General features: G+C 31.9%; 1 protein-coding gene across 1 annotated transcript in view; it reads left to right on the forward strand.

Annotated features, from left to right (window-relative positions):
* Window positions 1-3,726: 3,726 nt before the first annotated feature.
* Window positions 3,727-25,421, forward strand: part of LOC127704303 (uncharacterized) — a 28,444-nt gene continuing 6,749 nt past the window's right edge. The window contains exons 1-2 of the mRNA XM_052208312.1: window positions 3,727-4,212; window positions 21,323-21,436. Coding sequence (XP_052064272.1) covers window positions 21,342-21,436 — 95 coding nt within the window. The 5' untranslated portion in view covers window positions 3,727-4,212; window positions 21,323-21,341. The remainder of the gene's footprint in view (window positions 4,213-21,322; window positions 21,437-25,421) is intronic.

Below are 25,421 nucleotides of genomic sequence, written 5' to 3' on the forward strand. Positions count from 1 at the left end.
CAATTTATTATTTTATATTAGAAATATGTCTTTTAGAAATTTTGGACTGTATTGCAAGTTCTTTAGCAATGTAGTGTATAAGTTTCTCGAGGTTTAAATTTTTGAACAGCAAAAAGAAGCATTAAAACACATAAAAACGGGGGAATGTAAAGGAAGTTACACAATTTATATTACTTCAATAGCATCTAACACAAATTCAATAATGGTCAAAATATAATACGTGTGTTTTTGGCAAAAACGATAAAAAGGTGGTTTAAAACCTGATAACAGCATTACATGTAACTTTGAAAATAGTTAGTTCTTGTTCGTCTAACCTCAAGTCTTAGGGTGTGAATGTCCACATGCTTGATGTAGATGTTATTTGATATTTTGTTATACCTTTACAAATCTTTCAAATAATAAACTGTATTGTACGACTGTCCCTTCTTGGGGACAGAATACAGAAACGTCAAGAATGTCGAAGTTTATTTTGCAATTTCATCTTTGTATATTGTACTTAACATCAAATATTTCCAAGAAAACCATAATTTTCTTTTTTAATATGTTACCAGTTTCAAATGGACACGGAAAAGGGATCTTATTATATATAGGATTGGTCTGAAGTCGGAATTAGTTATAACAACTTAACTATCAAGAGAAAAACGTAGAAATGTTTATTATGGCATATTAAGGCATTGTAAAAGATTGTCCACTATAGCCAAAGGCGAGGTTTAGCGCATTTAAATCTATCAACGATGAATATTTTTGTCTCAGGAAATACGATTTTCTTAAACAGACTGAGATAATTTATTTATTTCATCATAAATAAATATTCAATATTGCATTGCTTCTAAGTTTCTTTGTAAACCTAAATAATGAAATAGTACTCATTTTCCTGTCTCCGTTCCTAGAGTACATTAATTTGATAGTATGAAGATAAGAGTGTTTTAAGTCTTAGTTTTATGACGAGAGTAGGGACGGCAATGTACCATCATTTCAACAGTTATCATCTTTAAATTCATTTCCAAGTAATCAGATAACTCGATAGTACCCAATGAAAATCGATACTAGGTCATTGTCTCTTTTATCTCAAAGTATATTACAAAAATACAATTCAACTTTCATTTGCAATACAATTTTCGCACTTTAATGAAATAAGTTCTTAACTAAATGAAAAACGGAATTAAATTAGGTAAAATAATAGATTTTTTAAAAAGATATTTTAAAAATGAAATAGGTTAATTTGTGTGAATTATTTTTTAGCAAGCATTTAAATGGTAACGGGAATTATTCCCGCAGACGAAAACTAAATATATCAACATCATAAAGTAGCTTTTTATCACTAGATGTGTTAGAACGAAACGAATACCACTGCATGCAGGCTTCTTGCGAAAATAATTCTGCAAAGTCGGTCAACCGAACCAAAAGACAAATACGACTAAGTCTAAATTGAAAACAACGTTCAAACCTATGATTGCGTTGGATAAAAACCGCAATTTTTATACGTGTGCATGCAAAAAAATTTCTTGTTAGAGGGGTCTAAATACAGCACAAACAACATTTTCCATAAGACCAAAAAATTGAAAAAGTATTTTTTAACAAAACGCATTTGACTAGCAGGTCGAAAAAAAGTAAAATCACAAAAATACTGAACTCCGAGGAAAATTCAATCGGAAAGTCCCTAATCACATGGCAAAATCAAATGACAAAACACATCAAACGAATGGACAACAACTGTCATATTCCTGACTTGGTACAGGCATTTTCAAATGTAGAAAATGGTGGATTGAACCTGGTTTTATAGCGCTAAACCTCTCACTTGTACGACAGTCTTATCAAATTCCGTTATATTTAGAACGGATGTTCTTAAACCCTGCTGACTGCGATTGGCGATTGCCAAATAAACGGATCAGCAGATGTAACAAAATGGATCGTAACTATTAATTTAATACCAAACAGAAAACAATAAACTTGCGGAAAAGATGGTATACCGCAAACAAAAGGTGCAAAATAAGTACACCATATCCGGATTTCGACAATTAATGTCTCTTCAGTGATGTTAGGAATCGAAACGGTATTTGGAAGGCCATATAATTTACCTCAATTTAGGATAGACTCTTGAATTTTGAAGAGTCGAAATAGTATGAACGGATCATATAAACCCGAAGGCAAATATAATACAAGCCCAAACGAAAAAATATAAACAAGTCTAAATTGAAAACAACGTTTAAACCTATAATTCGACTAAATAACAGCCCAACAATGTTAGATCTGTAAATTTGCGAAAGCAAATTTTTTGTTCTTCCCTGGCCGGGATTCGATATCATGCTACTGAGATATCGTGGCACCAAATCGTCTTGCACTATGCCCGACGCGCTATACCACTCGACCACTTAGGCTCGACAAAAATCAAGCTTTCGGTGGCCGGGTGTTACCTTTCCTCGTCAGTTTTTATCTAGCGTCGTAGCAAAATACAGGATATATAAGGCATGAAGATGGAATATTACAGATCAGCTGAATTATCTATTGTAGAGGATCTTACAAATTGATGTAGGATGCAGTCACAGAAATAATTATATTATAAGTACGTCTGAACCAGTGACAACTCTACGACAGATTTTATCCATCGGATCACCAGTGATGGTGATACAAGGCTGAAAACACATTCTATATACATAATTCGTCTAAATAACAGCCCAAAAATGTTAGATCTGTAAATTTGCCAGCCAGGGAAGAACAAAAGTTTGCTTCCGCAAATTTACAGATCTAATATTGTTGGGCTGTTATTTAGACGAACTATGTACTAGTATACAGAAGCCAAGAATTTCCTGTTATTTTCTCGATTTCACTTTGTATCTATGTTTCAATGACTGTTAAAACTATGATTATAAATTAAACTTGAATAACTTAAACATGCATACCGTTTATTTACATAGACCCTTCTAAAACTAGCTGTGCTTTCTAAATCGCTTAAATCATTGTATTTAGAGCTTGATAAGTTTTCATGTGACTGTTTTGTATGCAACTATTTAAACTGAATAATATAATTTAATTCAAAGTCCGTTTAACGGCGTGGTCTCCTGAAGTTACATCCACGCAATATCTCGTTAGTAAAGACGAACGACTGTAAGAACCGTTTCTTTTAGTTTGATCCTTATAAATTGCTATAAGATGGGCTTTTTTGTAGAATTATATTTTAAAAGGCGTAGTTACAACGTTATATTGTAAATTCAACTCGTATACTAGTAAAGAAAAAAATGGTTTCAATGAAGTGGATATTAGTATACACCCGTAAAATCATAAAAAAATACAATAAAATATTGTTTTAATCATGATAAACATATGGTTGATTATGTAAAGGTGTGGATCAAATTAATCACATCCTTCATACGTTTACAACATCCCTGAGTCTCTTGACCAATAAGGTAGCTTAAAAATTCTCAATCAGTTCAGATGAATATTAAGTGCTCAATTTCCTTATCACAATTTAATAATTTACTTGAAAATTTGTTTGTATGGAAATATTCATAATTGAAATAAACAGATAAAAAGCGTGAAATCTATTTATTAGAATTTCAATAATCTAAAGTTGGGATTTCCATAATTTGTTGAAAAATAAGGTAGGTCTTCTAGATTTTGTTAGGGAAATACAAATAACATAATTCTACCTGGCTTTACATGGACAAAAAATCAATTGGAGTTAATTATTGACTTAGCTACTCGACCTGCACTACGTTTCTACAATCCTTTATTTCCTACCCATCAAAGATCACCAAAGCTCCTATTTAATTTGGATGCGATTGGTTTTCAAAGATTCAATATACTGCCGTAAAATCTAACTGGGATCACGTGGTGTCAATGGATGCTTAATTATGAAAGGCCAATTTAAATAAACCGACAAAAGAGTATAACTTGAACATCGAATCTAGCTTAGATACGAAAACATTTAAATATTGCAATAATAATAACTCAACAGATGGACTTACATTTCCGTTTACGTAGATCAGTACATTAATAAATTCATTACAAAAGTAAATACCAGTGTTTGTAATTTCACTTTGGACGAAGCTAAATAAGCGGAAGCATTAAAAGGCGGGAAACATTCGGAACCCACGTTTTTCAAAGGTGTTGTAAATTTGCAAACTATTTAAGAAACAACACGTTTTAACAAAATTACTGACGACAAAAGACTTTTTGGGAATTTCAACATCAAGAACTAATTTAAGTAACAAGGTATGTACTGTAGTTTGCTTTTTTACCTTTTATGTAGTTTTGTAAAAGATATACTATTTAAATAAATAGCAATAAATAGAAACATGAACAAAAAAGGTTAATGATAAAAGTAAAATCGTTTTCAGTAGTTAACAGATTGATGTATTTCTGAAAAAGATTTTTTGATAAACAATATAACTTTTTTTGTATAAAAACGAATTTAAGAAAAATTATTCTTTTTTAATTATACACTATAAAAACTGCAACTCAACTGTTTAAACAAATGTCTTGAAACTTTTATTCTGGGTAATACATGTATATGTCTCATGAACACGGGAATGGTCATGTCGCAACTACTAGAAAAAGAAATTTAAAAAGGGTGCATATTAAATCCTTGCATATACTTTAACATCCGTATATACCAGTAAATGTGTTGCTTCGATCGTCTACGTTAATGACTTAGATGCGTTTAATTATTCAATGAAAACAAGAAAGTTTCTTTTGATACCGAAGTTTCAATCAAATGTATTTTAAACAATGTTTTTTTTTCAATATCTGGATATTTAAAAAAAGACTTTAAAACATTTTAAATTACTAATTGGCTTTTGTATCCTTAACTATGTGTGCGCTAGTTCATATTAACTAAACATATTGTATATTAATACCAGTATAATTTGTTTCATAATTGAAGTGGAGAACAAATAATATGTTGGCAGAACCAAAATAGAGATTGTTGACATACTCACATAACACATTAGTAACATAAATCTGTTGCAAATAAGCAATTTTGTTTCTTGCTGCTACAGATACAAATATGTTTATCCAATGAAGCGCTACCAAATCATAATTACGAATAAAATACGGAGCAGATCAGTCACCTTTTTGAAAAACAAATAATCATGCAAAATTATTTATATGTTTTTATTATATTAAGTCTGTATATATTTCATACCTTTTTGGCAAAATAATGAATTAAAAACGACAGTCAATCGAGGCCTGTAGTATCCAAGGAGGAGGATCAACACATATGCAATTTATGTTCAAAAGAGTTTAATCAATATATAATGTTGAGTGTAACACCTTTTTGTGTGTTTGATGTCTGCATAAAATTTCTGCAGAGGAAATTGAACTAAATTCGATTATTTGTTCAAACATGTTGTTGGTAAAGCAAAAACCTAGAATAGAGCAAATGAACTCAACATAATTATGTTGTTTTTCTTTATTCAATGATTCAAATATACGTATTGAAATTAATTATTACACGAAAACCAAAAAAAAACAAAAAAAAACAATGGTAATGAAAATGAAAAGGTTTGATCGTCATCCACGAGTTTTAATGCCTATAACACTTTAGTTCATATCTCCTTTTTCTATTTTGCATTATTTTGTTACTTATACTTACATTAGAGACAATTGTGTTATTTGTTATTCGTTGACTTGATATAAGTCTGTCTGGCTTTTCAAGCTAATATGACATTGCATATAACTCATTAAATTCTTATGCTATCACAAGTTCTTTCTTCTCATGTTCATGCTTGTTCTATACAATTGTAGTTTTGATGTTAATCGATACAGTTTGTACAACAAATTGTCACGTTTTTGATTGCACTTTAGTGTATCCCATTTATATTCTTTACAACAATTTTTTTGACAAACGACCACAGGCAGCAAATCCCTTTTCATTTTTGTTATAAAAAAGAACCGAAGCCAAAGCTGGAAGCAAACAAAGTACTTCCAAAATATGTGTTTTAATTGATTAGTTTGTTTTCTAATATTGATATCAATGTTTAAATAAGAATGTTTCATGTTATTTTCCATGTATCTTTGAAACGATTGTTTATTTCTCCTAAACAAATTAAATTAAAGCTAAGTAAAGTATACAAATGCTGAAATTATATTCACTAAGTAGATGTATTATATAAAGCAAGGTGCGTGAGAGGTTCGAACATTGGTTATTGGTATGAATATGATTTTAATGGAGATGTGAGGAAACTCAACAAGATGCCGATCCACCAAACATACCTTTCGAAATTTTAATTCCTTAATGCTCTTCAACTTTGGACTTCACTTGGCCTTTTTACTTTTTGTATTCGAGCGTCACTAATGAGTCTTTTGTAGATGAAACGCGCGTCTGGTGTATTAAAAAGTAAAATAACAAAAACACCGAACTCAAATCGCAAAAGTCTCTTTTCAAATGGCAAAATCAAAAGCCCAAACACATCAAACGAATGGTAAACATCTGTCATATTCCTGACTTGTTACAGGCTTTTTCTTATGTAAAAAATGGTGGATTAAAGCTGGTTTTATAGCTAGCTATAGTAAGCCCCGTATCTTTAATGAGTTTTTTTTTTATATAACAAAAAAACGACATCTTCAGCTCAAAATGAATAGGGATTTTTGCGGAAGTAGCTAAAACAAGTTATCTTAGGTTTATGAAAATAGTATTGTTGATAAGATCACCCTGTAGAGGAAACAAATAAATTGGAAAAACATTCTACTGATATTAGACATTGAAATGAACCGTATAGCATATTATGTTATATTAGTTTGTAAAAAATGTAAATTAGCCAGAATAAGATCATCATTATAATGCATTTAAATAGAAATTTCAGTGTTTTTCAATTACAAAGATGTATTTAAGAAGGCGTCGTGTTAATTGTTTGCCTCTTACAGAATTAAGCAGAAAAGTTGCATCTTTTATTCCAATTCGATTGATGCAATAATTAGAAACACCAATTTACAAATTTATTACTTGATTCCGTCAAAATTTACAAAAGTCATGCATCTTTGAAATAGAATAGTTGTAGATGATTGATGAAATTGATCAAACTTCGCCAATAATAATCATTTTGATTCACTGCTTGGCAGCTAACTCATAATTTAGGTTGTACTTCTGTGTAACGAGGACACAAATTAAGTGGAAACAAATACAAACTCATAATAAAAACAGTTACAATATTTACATTTTATAAAGGGTCCTACATACACCAAGCAACCCATAAGGTTTTAAACTTATGAAAGAAAAAATTTCTAAATAATAGATGCAAGATTAAGCGTGTCTAAAGTTTTGTCTTACTTCGGCATTTATATTTCGTTGTCATCATAGTTATGCTTAGAATAGATCTGTTTGTTGACAATGAAATAGCAAGCAAAAATACAACAGCTTCAAAAATGAAAACCTGTTGGTTATTTTTGCTTCTTCTTGGGTGTATTCGAAGGACGAGAGAATCCTTACATGATATTGAAAGCTATAAATAGACACCTAAATTACTTAATATATAAATAGAAATTACTTAAAATAAATGATATTCAAAGAAATGTGACAAAATGAAAGTTTCTGGTGGTGACTAACGGAACTCCTGATCGAACCACAATCCACATTTAATGAATATGTGGTCTAGTGATAATATGCTGCCTCGAATGAGAATTATCTTTACCAATTTGGTCAAACCGAAGACTTGAAAAATGGTAATTGCTGCTTCTCCGTCAAGTACTCGGCATAAACTGTTTTGGAGAGTACAGATTGTTTGAACTTGACGTAGAATAATATATCTGAGTAGAAGGGCATATGTCTTTCGGCAGATTGTAAACTTGTAGCGAGCACGATAAAATCCAACACAAGGAACTGGCTTGCATATGCAAGGTATAATGTTTATTTATATCTTGTTAACATGCTATCGTTCCGAATAAAAAGTAACTATTTGCCACTGGACCTGAAGCAGCCATCACTTAATCAACAAATTAACAGTTCACGAGATTTTCTTCCTTAAAATCTAATACATGTATATATATTCACAATTAATGCAGGCCGGGGTGTTTCCACTTATCAAAATCGGTTTAACAAAGCTTGGACAGATCAGAAATGTATGAAAAGGGATATTCATGTAAAGCTGATATATATATAGGAATATGGAAAGGTTAATTAGTCAGATTTCACGATTCTTAGAAATTTCATTTATTTATTCATACCAACTGTCATATAGGTATTATCTTCTTGTGGCTTCTACCTGATCATAATAAGCTTTATCAACAACTATTACGATATCTATATTATTTGTATGAATTGACTTTTACACTTTTTGTATTTTTTTCTATATGTGCTATCTGTCTAGTCTTTCAGTCTGTAAACAGACTGTTGTTATTTGAGTGAAGCAATAGTCGTTGTTATATATATGTAACTCGTCTAAACATCAGCCCAACAATGTTAGATCTGTAAATTTGCTTTCGCAAATTTTAAGTTCTTCCCTCGCCAGGATTCGAACTCATGCTACTGAGATATCGTGACACCAAATCGCCTGCACTGTATCCGACGCGCTAGACCACTCGACCACCTAGGCTTCACAATAATAAAGCTTTCAATGGCCGGGTGTTACCTTTTCTCGTTTGTTTTAATCTAGCGTCGTAATACAGTACATGATATATAAGGCATGAAGATGGAATTGTTACAGATCAGCTGAAATATCTATTGTAAAGGATCCTACAAATTATTGCAAGATACAGTCACAGAAATATTTCGCAAATTTTTAGTTATTCCCTCGCCGGGATTCGAACTTGTGATATACAGCCATGTATCACCATCACTGCTGGTGATCCGATGGATACATATGTTGTAGAGTTGTCACTGATTCAGACGTACTTATATATATATAGTCACTGATTGCAGAAATGTTCATCTGTATTTAGACCTATTAATGAGTGTTTACTGTAGTTGTACGGTGATAATGTCTTATATTTGCTGTTTTATATTTGGTAGTTAGTATAGTTGAGCTTATAGCTTGCCACGTCATTAAAAATAATTCATACACCTATAACGAAATTGGTAAACACTTTTATTCAATATGAATATCCTACATTCATCATGATTTATTTCAAAGTGAGGTCAAATTATTTAAAGCTCCTCCCCTACCTCTTTTCTAAATTATTGTAAGCTAATATTTTTCATTATCCATAATCAGGGGTATATATAAATACAGGTCTAAGACACTGAAAAATACGATTTCAATAACCAAAAATATGTCCAATGACAAACACATAGCTACATATGTACGTTGTCGAATCGAATGTTACAACTATAAAATGAAGTACAAAATTATGATGCAAGTTATGGAAAGCACAGTAGTCAGCTTTATTTCAATGCCTACGTATGCATAATTCTCTTTATTGATAATTGAATGATTCAAACTTTTGTTTAAAAGTTGAGAGAAAGGAAACCGACAGAATCTATTTATGAACTGAGGTCAATATTTCCTAAAATAATCAACCTGCAGAGTTAAAAAGAAACCTGCTTTTAGTGAGACGTAAGTTGGTTCTTTTTATTATTCCTACGGCAATACAAGGATTTCATTATTAAATTTGGCATTTACCACTTGACGAGACTGTGACAAAACATGACAATGTGAACCAATTTAACCCAAACAATATTGAGTGAAGAATAATTACACGGAATTTGTCTCAAAGATAATCTCGTTATGATGGGTTATTAGATTAACAATGAAAAACAACACTATACATTATACCAAAAGAACTTCTAATGAATGTTTGTTCTCTGTTTTATCTTTTCTTCTTTCTTTCTTTTTTTTCTTACCTTTGAATTTCATACTTCAACAGTGTTTGGTAGGACTTCCTCAAACGGTTAAAAAAAATGCCTTAAATGTAGATACGCATTAAAGACAAGCTCAGAATTGGGTGAACCAATAAGGTACAAATGTAAACGAAATTAAGATTGCTTGGTTCCTCGATGCTCTTAAACTAGAAATTTATTTGGCCTCTTTCATTTTTTTTTATTACAGCGTCACTGATGGGTCTTTTGTAGATGAAACGCGCTTTTTGGCGTACAAATTTTAAGCCGTGCATCTATAATTGGTTTATTTACAATATTATGAGATACACCATTTAAGCCAGAAACTAATTACTGTAAAATTGGATATTTTCACAGTTTGTTATTTTCCCGATTTCAATGCAAAATCTTTAGATATTTTCGGGCATCAACCGATAACACCTTCACATCAATAGTGTTTGCTTTATATTTCCTCTTTGCGTGGGGGAGGTGGGGGTGGGGATTTCGCGCATTTTACGTGATCGCGAAATAAGCCGGAAAATAACCCCCGCGCGAAATGTCCAACTTTACATTATTGGAATTCATGAAATATCAATCGCTCTGTAAAAAGTAAAATAATTTTAATAAAGAACTCCAAGGAAAATTCAAAACGGAAAGTGCCTTATCAAGTGGCAAAATCTAAAGCTCAAACACATCAAACGAATGGAAAACAATTTTCATATTCCTGACTTGGTACAGGCATTTCCTTGTGTAGAAAATGGTGGATTAAACCTGGTTTTATAGCTAGCTAAACATCTCACTTGTTTGACAGTCGCATACAATTCCATTATATTGACAACGTTGAGATGTAAATCTTATTGCGTTCCAACCAAAGAGGTGAAAACGGGGCGATTTTGCGCAGAAAAATGAATCCGAGTCTGGCTTGGTTTGAACAGAAGAGTTATTTCTATCCTCTATAGTCTCCCTTTCAGACGTTGTATCCGCTAAACTATAGATGTAACTATCATATTTGTAGCCAGCTTAATTGGTTTTTACGTCATAATCTAAATGGAATAAAAAAAGATAAATATGGCTCACAATATTATTCAATTAAATGTTGATACAAGTGATAATTATCACAATGGAAATATATTTATTTGTATATTTGTTATTTAACGCTATGAGAGTTTAGCCAAAGTTCATTTATCTAGAAGAATGGGCTTATATGAAAGGAGGTAAGTGCATATGTTATATTTAATAATATTATATTTATGTATTTTTTAACTGCTTAAGAAGTATAGAGTGGGCATTATTTGAAGAAAACCAATTTTAATACTCGCTCTAGCAATTTGACTTCCCCTTTATTTTCAATAATTTGATTTTTAAGTAATGATTTCTCATAGTGCATTAACTATAACGTAAAACGTAGCAGTATGAATTGATGATTCAGTTTAAGAATACAACGAAATGTCTTCCCTCAGTATCGCCTGATTTTTTAACATCTATCCTATACTCGACATTTTATTAAATCATTGGACTGTTTGACGTTATTATAAAGTATATGTCAGTATATCATGAAATCCAATGGACTTGAATGTAGTTTACCTCCGTTTACCCATTATTATCCTAACCGAATCCGATCAACTATATTAAGCTTGGGCAAATATGCGACACAAATGGTGTCAATAACAAGATGATGCATGACCAACAAGACACATGATATCAGTCCTAGTTTTGTGAGTTCGTATTGCCCGAACATTTGTTTTAAATGTTCTCTGTTTATTATGCCATTCCTTATTTGATCAAATACTTTGTCTTTTTTAATTTGTAACGTTCGTATATTTTCCTCTGAATTCCTTTGTGCTTATTTGGTTAAAATTTCAATATATGGTTTTAGAAATTAAAAGCTTAAAACCTGTGTCTAAAAGTCAATATTATTCACAGGGCATCCTTCAATCAAAATTATTTGTATCTATAAATTACGAGATACATATGTTGTAAACTTTGATGAGAGAGGAACTAACCGAATTACACAAATTCACCATAAAATAACAAACTTTCTTCAGCGATGATCAAGTTCCAAAAAATATTAAAAAAAAGAGAGAAAATTCCAATGGAGCTATAAAAGCCATATGTTGAAGAAAAACAGACAACACCATGACAAGAAGAAAAACAGAAAACACCATGAGAAGAAAAGCAAACAATCCATGACAAGAGGAAAACAGACAACACAATGAACAGAAGAAAAACAGACAACACAATGACCAGAAGAAAAGCAAAGAACACAATGACCAGAAGAAAAACAGACAACACAATGACCAGAAGAAAAGCAAAGAACACAATAACCAGAAGAAAAACAGACAACACAATGACCAGAAGAAAAACAGACAACACAATAACCAGAAGAAAAACAGACAACACAATGACCAGAATAAAAACAGACAACACAATGACCAGAAGAAAAACAGACAACACAATAACCAGAAGAAAAACAGACAACACAATGACCAGAAGAAAAACAGACAACACAATGACCAGAATAAAAACAGACAACACAATAACCAGAAGAAAAACAGACAACACAATAACCAGAAGAAAAACAGACAACACAATGACCAGAATAAAAACAGACAACACAATGACCAGAATAAAAACAAGCAACACAATGACCAGACGAAAAACAGACAACACAATGACCAGAAGAAAAACAGACAACACAATGACCAGACGAAAAACAGACAACACAATGACCAGAAGAAAAACAGACAACACAATGACCAGACGAAAAACAGACAACACAATGACCAGAAGAAAAACAGACAACACAATGACCAGACGAAAAACAGACAACACAATGACCAGAAGAAAAACAGACAACACAATGACCAGAATAAAAACAAGCAACACAATGACTAGGAGAAAACAGACGAGCAGACAAACAACAGTTCATAAAACACTTAACATAAAACTAAAGATAGAGCAGCACAAACTCCACCAAAAACCTATGATGAAGTCAGGTGTTCCTAAACAATTAAATCAGAATGTAAATCGCCCAAAGTCCGAACAACGCTGCCGAAAATACCTGTCCTCAACACTATTTTTTATTTTACGAATAACACAAAGAGAAAGCAACAACCAGTGACGAGAATGATCAAATTCAAACAAGAAAAAGTACTTTATTTAATACTATCTGTTTTAACTAGATAAATACATTCCTACATACGGTATAATACAAAACCCCTAACAGGAGGGTTGTGTCTGATATTCATATGATGAAGACATAATCTTTCAATCAGTTTAATTGAGGTCTGGAGCTGGCATGTCAGTAACTGCTAGTAGTCTGTTGTTATTTATGTATTATTGTCATTTTGTTTATTTTCTTTTGTTTCCTATTCTGACATCGGACTCGGACTTCTCTTATACTGAGTTTTACTGTGCGTACTGTTGTGCGTTTGTTTTTTCTACATTGGCTAGATGTATAGGGGGAGGGTTGAGATCTCAAAAAACATGTTTAACCCCGCCGCATTTTTGCGCCTGTTCCAAGTCAGGAGCCTCTGGCCTTTGTAAGTCTTGTATCATTTTTAATTTTAGTTTCCTGTGTATAATTTGGAGTTTAGTATGACGTCCATTATCACAGAACTAGTATACTTATTTGTTAGGGGCCAGCTGAAGGACGCCTCCGGATGCGGGAGTTTCTCGCTGCATTGAAGACCCATTGGTGGCCTTCGGCTGTTGTCTGCTCTATGGTCGGGTTGTTGTCTCTTTGACACATTCCCCATTTCAATTCTCAATTTTATATACATATAAAATACCATATAATATCAGGTACATCGAATCAAAGAAACATTTCAATTACTGAACGCATGCTCGAAATATAATCAAGCCTTCTTTACACTCAAAATAAGCCATGGAACTTCAATATTGAATTCATATGACCACATCATAAATAGTCCACAAGAAAACTCATTTAATGCAATCTCTATCATGTCAAAATTAAAAAAAAAAAAAGAGAATATCAAAGAGAACTGTTTGATGTTTGATGTTTCATTTTCAAATTAAGCGTTCAATATTATCTAAATATACATGATTTTAAATGTAAAAAAAGAACAATATAACTATTAACTTTGTCAATATATTTATTGAAAAATGCAAATGGACAATTTTTAAACTTTGTCTGCTTTATGATCGACTTTGCCGTAAAATATTGTTAAAAACATTTTTGTGTTAAATCTTACAAGTAGAATTATACTTCCATAGTTGGTTTTAAGTTCATTTGGGCGATACAGCAGTTCTTCACGATAGTATTTTGATTGGGCGATAAAGCAGGTCTTAACGATAGTATTTTGATTGGGCGATATATCAGGTCTTCACGATAGTATTTTGATTGGGCGATAAAGCAGGTCTTCACGATAGTATTTTGATTGGGCGATACAGCAGGTCTTTACGATAGTATTTTGATTGGGTGATAAAGCAGGTCTTCACGATAGTATTTTGATTGGGCGATAAAGCAGGTCTTAACGATAGTATTTTGATTGGGCGATAAAGCAGGTCTTAACGATAGTATTTTGATTGGGCGATAAAGCAGGTTTTCACGATAGTATTTTAATTGGGCGATAAAGCAGGTCTTTTTATTACTTCAGTAATTCTTATTTCATGGTTAAACTTCATTAGGACTTGGCAATACATCACTAAGTGGAACAGATAGTGCTTACCATTCCAGAACGTCTTAAAATGTTTAAGTAGTATTTTTGCTTCCAAACTTTCAGTTTTAAGATAAACATTTATGGTCAGTTACTTGTGATTGTTGGGTATACGTTAACGAGATGAAACCCCACCGTCAAATAACCTAAACGGCCATCCATACGGTCTACAGCAATACACCTGTGTCTTAACGATATGTCAAGTTCTAAATCGCTCCAAGTGTAAAACAAAATTGTACGAAACTGAACAGAGACTACCAAAGTTGGGTCATCAGCACCACTTCTCTTTAACTTTATATAAAAATATAAAGCAATGACATAAGACAAGCAAGGACGAGGTTCCTAACTTGGGACACGCACATGAGCATGTAAATAGGTTGAATTAGTTCATCCATATATCATCCCTCCTCTTTTTTACCTCGATCTATTGTCTTTTTGTTTTGTCTGGACTTTTTCGACTTGTGCTTTTAATCGAGTTCTTAGTTTTCTGACATGCAGATATTCTATTTTGCAAAATAGGTTACAGCATTGTTTCACTACAGACTAGCAATGTAAGTTGATAACCATAGTCTTGTTCTTCAACTTATGGTATTTGATTGCCTCTCCCCCCTTTAGTATCATATAATCTTTTTTTCAATTTGTGAACCATTTGTTGGACTTATATGGTAATACACAGCACGTATAACATCTTGTTTTAGCATTCTTATTTTAACATGCCTTCATACGTTTTGCGACCTTATAAATGAATATAAATTAGAGTTACTTGACAAGAGATGCATCCAAAACAGCTTGACGATTATTATGTCGATATACCTAATTATAGAGCACCTTTTAGTGGTTTATTCAATCATTGATGTTTTTTCAAAAAAATATGCAACGTTTTTTTTAAACTTGTAAGCTTGAAATTGTGTTGATGCACTTCATACATGTTTTGTTAGAACAATACAAATTGTTACAATTTTGACCAATATTACTTAGAATTCTCGGTATACCATTGACCCACATCTCTTTAAATAATTCGTGACACTTTATCATTTAGTACTTTTTACTGGAATTAAGAGAGTGAAGTTTATTTCGATTTGAAATTGAATACATTATATTTTAATTATGTGATTCGTTTGTATAAATGCTCGGCTTTGGAGTTTACTAGTTTTTCCAGGAAGACACTGTATTCTTTAGATATGACGTCCTTGAATCGCAAGTATAGTCATCTTTTATCTAGATATAACATCATATTGAAAGTCATGTGACAAAATCTTGGCAAATCATGTAATGTCATTTCGGAATCGAGATATGGATATAGAAGTTGGCCATTAATATTAAACTTTAGAAGACATTTCGATTGTCTATATGTGTATAAGCAACGAAAAAACATTCCCATCAAATGTGTTATCATGTAATTTAGAATACTTAGCAGCTAATCTCCTTATTTTCATACTTAAATGTGTTCATCACATAGGTCAGTGTTCCTCAACTTAAATGTTGCAGTGTCAACTCGTCAATAAATACATACTGTTTTTGCAGGCACCGAAAGACAATACACTGTATGTTATTATATTGACTCTGGATAGTTATAAACTCATCATAGAATTGTTAACACAATATTAATGACATGTTTGCTAAGCTATTTTAGGGGGAGGACGGTTGCCATTTGAGAAGAATGGTCATTTATTAAACTTTTAATTTGTTCAGTCCGGCCTTTTTGTCTTTTTGTATTGTTTTTCAATGAGCTCCTTAATTTTAAATTAGAATCTCACTATAAAGTAAGGCTTTCGTATTAACGTCATTAATTGTTTCAAATTATGAATTTCCTAATCTTATGCAGTTTTCCCCAACTACATGTAAAATGTTCTAAACTATATTGTATTTTTCTATGTGGTTTTTGTAAGTTTCTTCAAGACCAGTTTATGGCATAGCCATATATTCAAGTGGATGTTTTTGGGTTTTCAAGTTATTTCCTGGAATACTTTGTATCATTTTCCTTCACATCGTTTTAAATTTATGTAAAATCAAATGATACAGTCTTACATTCAGCTAATAATAAAATAGGAAAAGGAAACGGGGAATGTGTCAAAGAGACAACAACCCGACCAAAGAGCAGAAAACAGTTCAAGGCCATCAATGGGTCTTCAACACAGCGAGAAAAACCCGCACCCGGAGGCGGCTTCAGCTGGCCCCTAAACAAAAATGTATACTAGTTCAGTGAAAACGGACGTCACACTAAACTCCGAAACATATAAATGAGCCAATTTTTTAAAAAATCTACAAGACTAACAAAGGCCAGAGGTTCCTGACTTGGGACAGGCGCAAAAATGCGGCGGGGTTAAACATGTTTTGTGAGCTCTCAACCATACCCCTATACCTCTAGCCAATGTGGAATAAACCAACAAATAGCATATATATACATAGCAATAGTTTACTTTAAATAAAGTAAATTTAATGTTGGACGTATTGGTAAGTTTGCGTTACCAAAGCAGAACAATTAAACTATTTAGTTTTAGTCGTGAGAAATGTGAATTTTCACTGAATAGAAATTCATTTCTTTTGAAATGTGCAATTAACAAATTACTAAGAAATTACACTACTAAGTGTTGTAGAAATAAGCCACTCCATATACTGAATAAATCCACTTTACCTCATTAATTATTCACGATAATCCTCAGCCATTACCTTTTATTTAAAACTTCTAAGATAAAAACAGTTTTCTTCAGTTTTTATACTGCAATGGATAAATATCATTCAATGTAATGTTAAATAAATGTAAAGATTTTAATATTATTTACACTTAACTGAACAGCAATTAGAATAATCGTTAATTAAGGACATTTATTCAAACGATATGTAAAACCAAATGTTCTCAGAGTTTATTGAAATCGTCAAAACTACAAGCATATATTACATTTAAGACATGTTTTCATTTTAATGCAAATCTGCATCTGCTGTTATGTCATGTTCCATGAAAAATGTACGAGAAATGGACTACGAAAAAACAAATCAATACGCTTTCACATATTTTAATTGTTTTTAAAAGAATGTACTAGAAACTCCGATTATTATAAATATTCCAAAATCAAACAATTCTTTGGTTTCTAGAACGACATAAGAATGCTAGAACGAACAAAATCTTAATTTTCTTGACATAAAACAATTCCGAACGGAGTCACACTGGAAAACACTCTATTTACTCATAATTATCGATATCAGAAGACCAAGAAAAAACAGCTTCATAAACAATATAATACAATATTAAAAAAACAATTCCAAATGTATATGTTAAATCTAATTTCATTGGTGAGCGTCATGGCAAACAAAACGTGTATACATGTATAAGTCGGTTGAGTTTATAGATATAAAACTCCTTCATATTAACCTTTATTTCTACAATATTCTGTTTCTATGGCATTCTCAGCTCAAATAGCTTCATCGGTTGATAATGAAATCATGCAACCATACATTCGATAATAAATTTAACTACGGAAGTGGTATCTTAGAACTGAAAATATACATGTTACTTGTGTTAGTAATGATAACAAAATAAGCAACAATAGGGCTAGTAGTAAAACGTTTCAAATCGATTGCAGTGTGTCTGAAGTAATATTATTTTAAACACCGTTTATGTTATGGGTCAAGTGGAAGGAAGGTATGCCCGCAACTCATTCCACCAAATAGTATTAGTAGGTTTTCAATATAAAACGCTTTCTTAAAAGTTTTTATTATTGGCTGTTTGATACAAACAAATGAATAAAAAAATACGGACTAATACAAAGCCTTAGTATATGACCATATCAAAATGGTGAAAAGACTAATAACGTTATTTTATCCGTCACTTACTTATTTACCTTCCTGGGCTACAAATTAACAATATGACATCAGAGATACGTTCTGATTATACACTGCAGCTGTTTAAAGACAATCGACGTAAACTATCTCAGATGTCATATTGTCACGTGTTGCATAAAATTTATCGTGCACACTTCCGATTAGTTTAAAAAGGAGAAAGGAACAAATTTTGTATGGATTAAACACCACTGAAAACGATTCGTTAAATAGAATATCAGGTCTATTGACATATATTTACTATCGGGTATAAATAGTACACAATAACCTTCAGTTAATATGACGCGCTTGTAACGCGATTTGTAAGATGTCGTATGATTGCCAGCGAGAAATCTTTCCATCAACGACCCAAGCTTATAATTTTGGTACGCCAAACGCGTGTTTCGTCTACGTGAGACTCATCAGTGGCGCTCGAAAGAAATGAGACACGAATTATATCGGTGCTTTAATTGAGTCTAGTGTTTTTATGCTATTTGTTTGGGATTTTTAATGTGTTTCGTAACGATCTAATGCATTAAGCAATCAATGTTGCTTATATGCACGGACATTGAATACCTCCCTGTATCTATGCTTATGTAAGTGCATGACTATTTAAAAACTCTTCTTCCAAACATTCGAGTAAAAAATAAGATGTGGTATGATTGCAAATGAGACAACCACTGAAATACAGGGGAGGTACAAAGTTATAGAATGTGAATATGATTGTGAGCGTTCGACCCTCCGAGAACGTGAGACAGTTGTCTACTTAACAGCACAAATAAAATTCAGTCACTATTTTCTTCTCCTTTAAAAAAAAATGTGGTTCTTTGTTTTCTTCTAACAGAAACGAAGAAAAGGCATCAATAATAAGAAAACAAATCGGTTCTATAAGTCTGTTTTGTGTCATAAATGGTATAGATTTCTTAATTCAATTCTATTTGAAGGACGTTTTTTACTGTTGGTTATAGTTTTGTCTGGAATTTTTTGATAAATTATTATGAATTTCCACCTGACATCGTCGTACGTTCTTTCAACATAAAACTATTTTCTATCTGTACAAACAAAACTTACTCTTGCAGTCGGTTTTTGTCTTAATCTCGAAAATGTTCCATAATGATACTATTTCTAATTAACTTAAAATGTTTTAATCCTAAGAGCATCATGCCCACATTCATAGTTTCCCGAATTGATTTCGTGTTTTATAATATGCCTACATTCAGATTTCCCCAGCTTGACTCTTGTGTTTTATAATGTGCCTTTTATTTCTTTTTAGATACATATTATCGGACTATCAAAATAATTTAAACAATATTACAAGTTTTGCGATAAACGCGCAAGAATTATAGATCAAAATTTTTTATTTGAGCTGTTATATTTGTCTCTGTAAGTTTTACAAACTATTGCATTTACTATTTTTAACAAAAATTAACGCAAAAGACCTCTATAACAACATAATATCTAATATTCTGGTACCAATTACATTCTTATCATAATAAAATAACAATTAAAGCAGACTACTTGATTCAATTTTACGAAAATCATTAGCAGAACGTTTTACGTTTATAACGGACGACAATTATTGAGTTGTCAATTTTGCTGTTAGCTTTTGAGCGTCATCATTGTAATCAACGTCTACTGCAAGCATAAATTGAATTTAAACAAGCACAACACACGATTTTATCATCACCTGTATCGCGGAAACGTGCGGAAAATTAAAATTTCATTAGTAATTTGTAGTGATAAAAAAGACAGTTAACATTGTAATTGCAACGCTAAATAATTAAAACAAACTTTTTATCTTTGGTTTTATTATTTCAGACTGCAAATCAAACAGCAAAGTATGTAATTTACCGATGTAAAAAGTCATACAATACGTAAAGGCCAATGACAAAGATGTTTTATTGGTTTGACGACGTTCCGTCAGATATTGAGGGCATTAGGTCCTGAACATTGAGTAAACTATTTCTGTGTGAACTAAAAATTTAATGTGTAATTGCGAATAGTCGAATGAGTCAACAAATGATGAACCCCTTCTCTCACTATTATAAGACACGGAAGTACAAATTTATTTTACTATATATTTCAATTAAGTTCTGATCAGACATATGCATTGTTGAAAAACGTTACGGGTAATGAAAATAAATAAGATTAAATATATTTCAATTACAATGCATTACATTTTAAGTTACAAATAATGTGCGAATTGTTGTGATAAAGTAATTCAAAAAGAATAAAAGTACTTAAGGATGACAGCAATGTAAATTCTTCTGATCAACACAAAATTTCCTTCGAAAAATGCCTGTACCAAGTCAGGAATATGACAGTTGTTTTTCACTCGTTCCGTTGGTTGATAACGTTTGATTTTGTCAGTTTTTATGAACTTCCCCATTTAGAATTTACCTTGGAGTTCAGTATTTATTTATACTTTTTTAAAAGAGATTGAAACATTATGAACATATGCTGCACTGCGATAAAGCATAGTCATAGCATACAAAGTAAACTGTTCTTTCATCCAACGGTTTCCCTGTCCGGTTCAGACCTAACTTGGGTAAATGTTTTATATTTTTCTTGCGTCCGAAATGTTTGGTTTCTAGTGGGCCTGAATTTAGGTTTTTGGATTCTGAGACGTTTAGTCTCCAGTGTGCCAGGAAAGGTTTTTTGCTTCCTAATCTTTTGGTCTCTAGAGTGTCTGATTCAAGGTTTTCTGTGGTCATTGAAATCGGTATAATGCGTTCATTTCAATGAAAATATGTTAAATTTTCTGATTCACTGTACTAGAAAAAGTTGAAATTTCAGGTTTACTCGAAAAGAAAATTGTATCATAATGATAAATCTTTTTTATTAATGGCTTTTAAAAAGAAGAAAAACCACTGCATTGGTTATTCTAAACAACATGCAATACTTCTTCAGCCCATAAAGATGAGGCAACTACTTAAAGATTAAACATAAACAAAAACGTCTACTACACATCTCCTGTTATTCATTTGTCAAGATTGTAATATTGTCACATTAATGAAGTACCTTTCCTGAAATGAAAGACAATACTTGAATATAGTTTTGATATCATATATATTTACAGAAATTACAGTTTGTTGGATATGGTTGAAACTTGCATGTGGTTATTAATAACAGCTATTTTATTTCTGACGACCTCGGCAGCAGTCGAAGACGACGTTCGGAACAGAGGGAAACAGTATGTACAAAAACATTCATTCTCTCTATTCTTAATCTAAAATTTAACATGACGCATTTACTTCATCTGGTAAGCTCAAAGCCGACTTATTTGGGTAGCGACATCATCAAAACGGGCATGAATTAGTGGTTTAAACGGATTTATGTCTTAACTAAGCTTGGAATTATGAAAGTTAAGTTAAAACAGACACAAAATATATCAAACAATATGTTTCTATGAAACAGATCCTGATAGTGCATATGTCCTTGACACAAAGAGACTAATAGGATAAGGACTGACACATTAAGAGCAGTTACATTCCAGCAGCGCCTTCATATGGATATATATCTCCGAGTTGATACGATGTTCCAGAGCTTGCATTTCCTATCACGATTTCCTTGGTAGAGTATTGCTGCTTACAAGGAAGCTATCAAATTGAGAGTAAGTTGAAATTATCCTTTCGAAAATTTTACGAACGCCATCACGAGCTGGTTGACATTTAAGAAATATCTGTTTCACAGATGACAACGGATATATTCCTATTGTCGTAACAACAATTCAGTCCTCTTTTTCTCGAATGTGACCTACCGAATTAGAGTTATCTCCGGGTTTGTACTTACATGAGCAAAACGACGGGTGCCACATGAGGTGCAGGATCTGCTTACCCTTCCGGAGAACACGAGATCCCTTCGGTTTTGGGCGTCGTTCGTGTTGCTCAATCTTTAGTTTTCTATGTTGTGCTTTGTGTACTGTTTGTCGTTTTGTTGGGTTTTTTTTCTTTTTTTGCCTTGGCATTGTCAGTTTGTTTTCGAGTTATGTGTTTGAATATCCCTTTGGTATCATTCGTCTCTCTCTTATACGACCCAGTAGTAGAAAATCAAATTAAAACAAGTCGAATGTTCGGTGTTTGTAACGCAATGATAGAAAATCCTTCATTTTGGAACTCCCTGAAAATATGAATACCAATACATTGAAATTGACCTTACCTATAATTAATCGCGCATTGCATAAGTTTGTTTCGTTAGTAATCTCTTAAAATGAAAGATCAGAAGTCCAATCCTCCAAAAAGACATTCATATTGGACCACTGTAACTATAATCGATTTTGGTAAACTTATTTGGTTACAGCCTCACATTTTTTTAACCTTTAGCTTGACTTTATTTAAAAACATGAACGACATTCTAAATGTGATATTCAACACTACACGCTCAATAGCTACCTCTAGATCTTCCTATCTAACATAAATCTCTCTTTTTGGGGCCTAATTTAGTAAATGACATGAATCTCTCTTTCTGGCCTGATTTAGTAAATGACCGTTGATACTGATTTTGAACCTGCAATGGATTGCCATAACGGACTTTTGATGCAAAGCTTTTTTCTCCAGATCCTAAGTAATTTTGGTCTGACCAATTAATTACACAAGAAAGGCGAAAGATACCAAAGGGACATTCAAACTCATAAGCAGAAAATAAAACTGACATCGCCATGTCAAAAAACGAAAAAGACCAAAAGACAAACAACAATATACAAAGCACAACATAGAAAACTAAAGACTGAGCAACAAGAATCCCCCCAAAAAAACAACCGGGGGTGATCTCATGTGCTCATGTGAAGTGTAAGCAGATCCTGCGCCACATGTGGCACCCATCGTGTTGCGAATGCAAGTACAAGTGTTTTCAAACATTCTGAATATATGAATTGTTAGTTTTACTTTTCCACGGCAAAGTGGACATTCCTTTAAGGTTTTCTTAAGTCGTGTAGCTTCAAACGTATTTAACTATCATGTATTTGCTTGTAGTGACATTGTGTCATGAATCGATACATGTCCCTTCCAATCTATTATCTTATTCATGTCTAAGCGTTTATCCTTACATGTATTAGCATTTGAACGTAGACAAAACCTGGTACGTTTAACTTGAATTATTACTTTGTCTAAATGGTACTTGACAGCATATTAGACAATAAAGAAATTTCAGGGTTTTTTTTTAATGTTCCCAACACGTACAATAAAGGTTGACATTCGCCTCGCTACCTTTATTAATATTGAAAAGTTAGCATCAACCGGACACCATCATACATTTATAGACTTAATTACTTTTCCATTAATGACTTGTAGCAATGAAAGAGTTAGTATTGTTGGAGGTATGACAATATATATTGAACGTTAGACAATAACGACACCAACGTGTAACCAATATAACAATTAAGACTACCTGTTCCAGCAGGGCTTTGTCTACTGGATTAGATGTGTGTAAGGCGTATTATTCACCAGATCTTTTATGTCTATTCTTTTAGAACAATAAAAACAACATAGGGAAGAAATTTAAACAAATGACCTTATTAGCATAGCTTATCATTGAAATGAGAATACGAAATTCTTTTGCCGGTTCTAAAAAAAATAGTTTTCAATATCCTTTGTCCGAATTGAAGTTCTTTAAAAAATTACATTGATACCTCAAATATTATGCTTATTATTATTAAATTAATAAAACCAAATATCAGAGCGTTTAATCTATGGTTTAAGTTTATAATCTGAAATTATTTTTGTTTGATACTATTAAACCTCTAAAAATTGTGTGGAATTTTCTATTAGCAAATTTTTGCATTAAGGAGCAATTTAATATTAACGTCAGAATTCCTCGAATTTAATATCAGATCAGGTTCTGTTTCAAAGCAATTTCTGCGACTCTTTTCACAAAAATCATCTTACGATTAAGATGTATCGTAAGTTATACTGAAATGTGTATGACTTACGAGTATTTTTATTCTTTAAATTTTTTTGTGAAAAGAGCCGCTGACTTCTAAACTGAAACGTATATTATGGAGACGGTGTTATGGTGTACATAGCGTTCCTTTTTGACAACCGTAGTTTTAATCAAAGTAAGCACTAAGTAGGAACTCGTCAACAATGTATATGATGACTGAAGTCGTTTGTTTTTATTTGATTTGCTAACTTGTCTTTTCGTGTTGGTATCCCTTTTTATATACTGATTTTTCTTCTTTTTTTTTTCTATTGCTCGATAAATGTAATTTTAAAACATTGTATCATAACGGAATTGACCAGTTTTCCAAGCATATAACATAATAGAAAATAAAATATGAGGATTCGATTCAAAGATTTTTTCATAAAGGCTTTGTCAAAAAGAACACATTATATCAGATCAATGGAAAAAACTTTTAGTTTTTAAAGTTTTTGTGGCTTTTTCAATTTGTCAGAGATCAAGAAGTTACTTGGAATAAAACTTAAGTTCAAACTGATAGTATCTATAATGTTACGGTGTTACAAAAGAAATGGATTTTAAAGCAGTTTGCCAGCTACAACCAAGATGTTATTGTTTTTATTGGGTTTTTTTTCTTAATTTAAAACAATATAAAACAAATCGTTTTAGGCAAATTGATCACACTATTTCGATTAGAATACATGACTTTTTTCAAATTGACATTTGTTTTTATTTTTTGAGTAATGGCATCAACTCCGGGATGCCAGATTAATGATTTCTAGGTGTCAAAACTCGTTTTTGTGTGTCGGAAACCAGAAGGATGTCTTTATTTGAAAAGCACATTAGCAGTTAAGATGGACTTCTGTGGAGATAACCTTTTGTAAATTAGCTCTTAGGAAGTATACAACTTAAAATCAATTGGTAACTCTTCATTTCCAATTCTTGATTTAATATTCCCGAGGAAATTGATTCCAAAATTTAGTTAATAACCGAAACACTCTGTCTTGATAGAGATTTTTAAAAATTGATTATTTAAAATCGTATTATGTTCTTTGTTTTAATTTCCCATTTGTATTTTCAAATAACCAAAACGGCTATATTAAATTGATTTATGTTTATCAGTTGTTAAAGAAACAAGAAAAATGGATTTTGTTTTGAATAACGTGCTGATTAATTTACCCAAAGGAAAAGTCAACTATCACTTTTCATAAATTGAAAATATATGTTGTGCTGAAATCTATATAAATTCAAAATCTTTCATAAAATCTAGAAATATAATTGAAACA

Source organism: Mytilus californianus, unplaced genomic scaffold, assembly GCF_021869535.1.
Source record: "Mytilus californianus isolate M0D057914Y unplaced genomic scaffold, xbMytCali1.0.p SCAF_6, whole genome shotgun sequence".
In the NCBI taxonomy this organism is placed as follows: domain Eukaryota; kingdom Metazoa; phylum Mollusca; class Bivalvia; order Mytilida; family Mytilidae; genus Mytilus; species Mytilus californianus.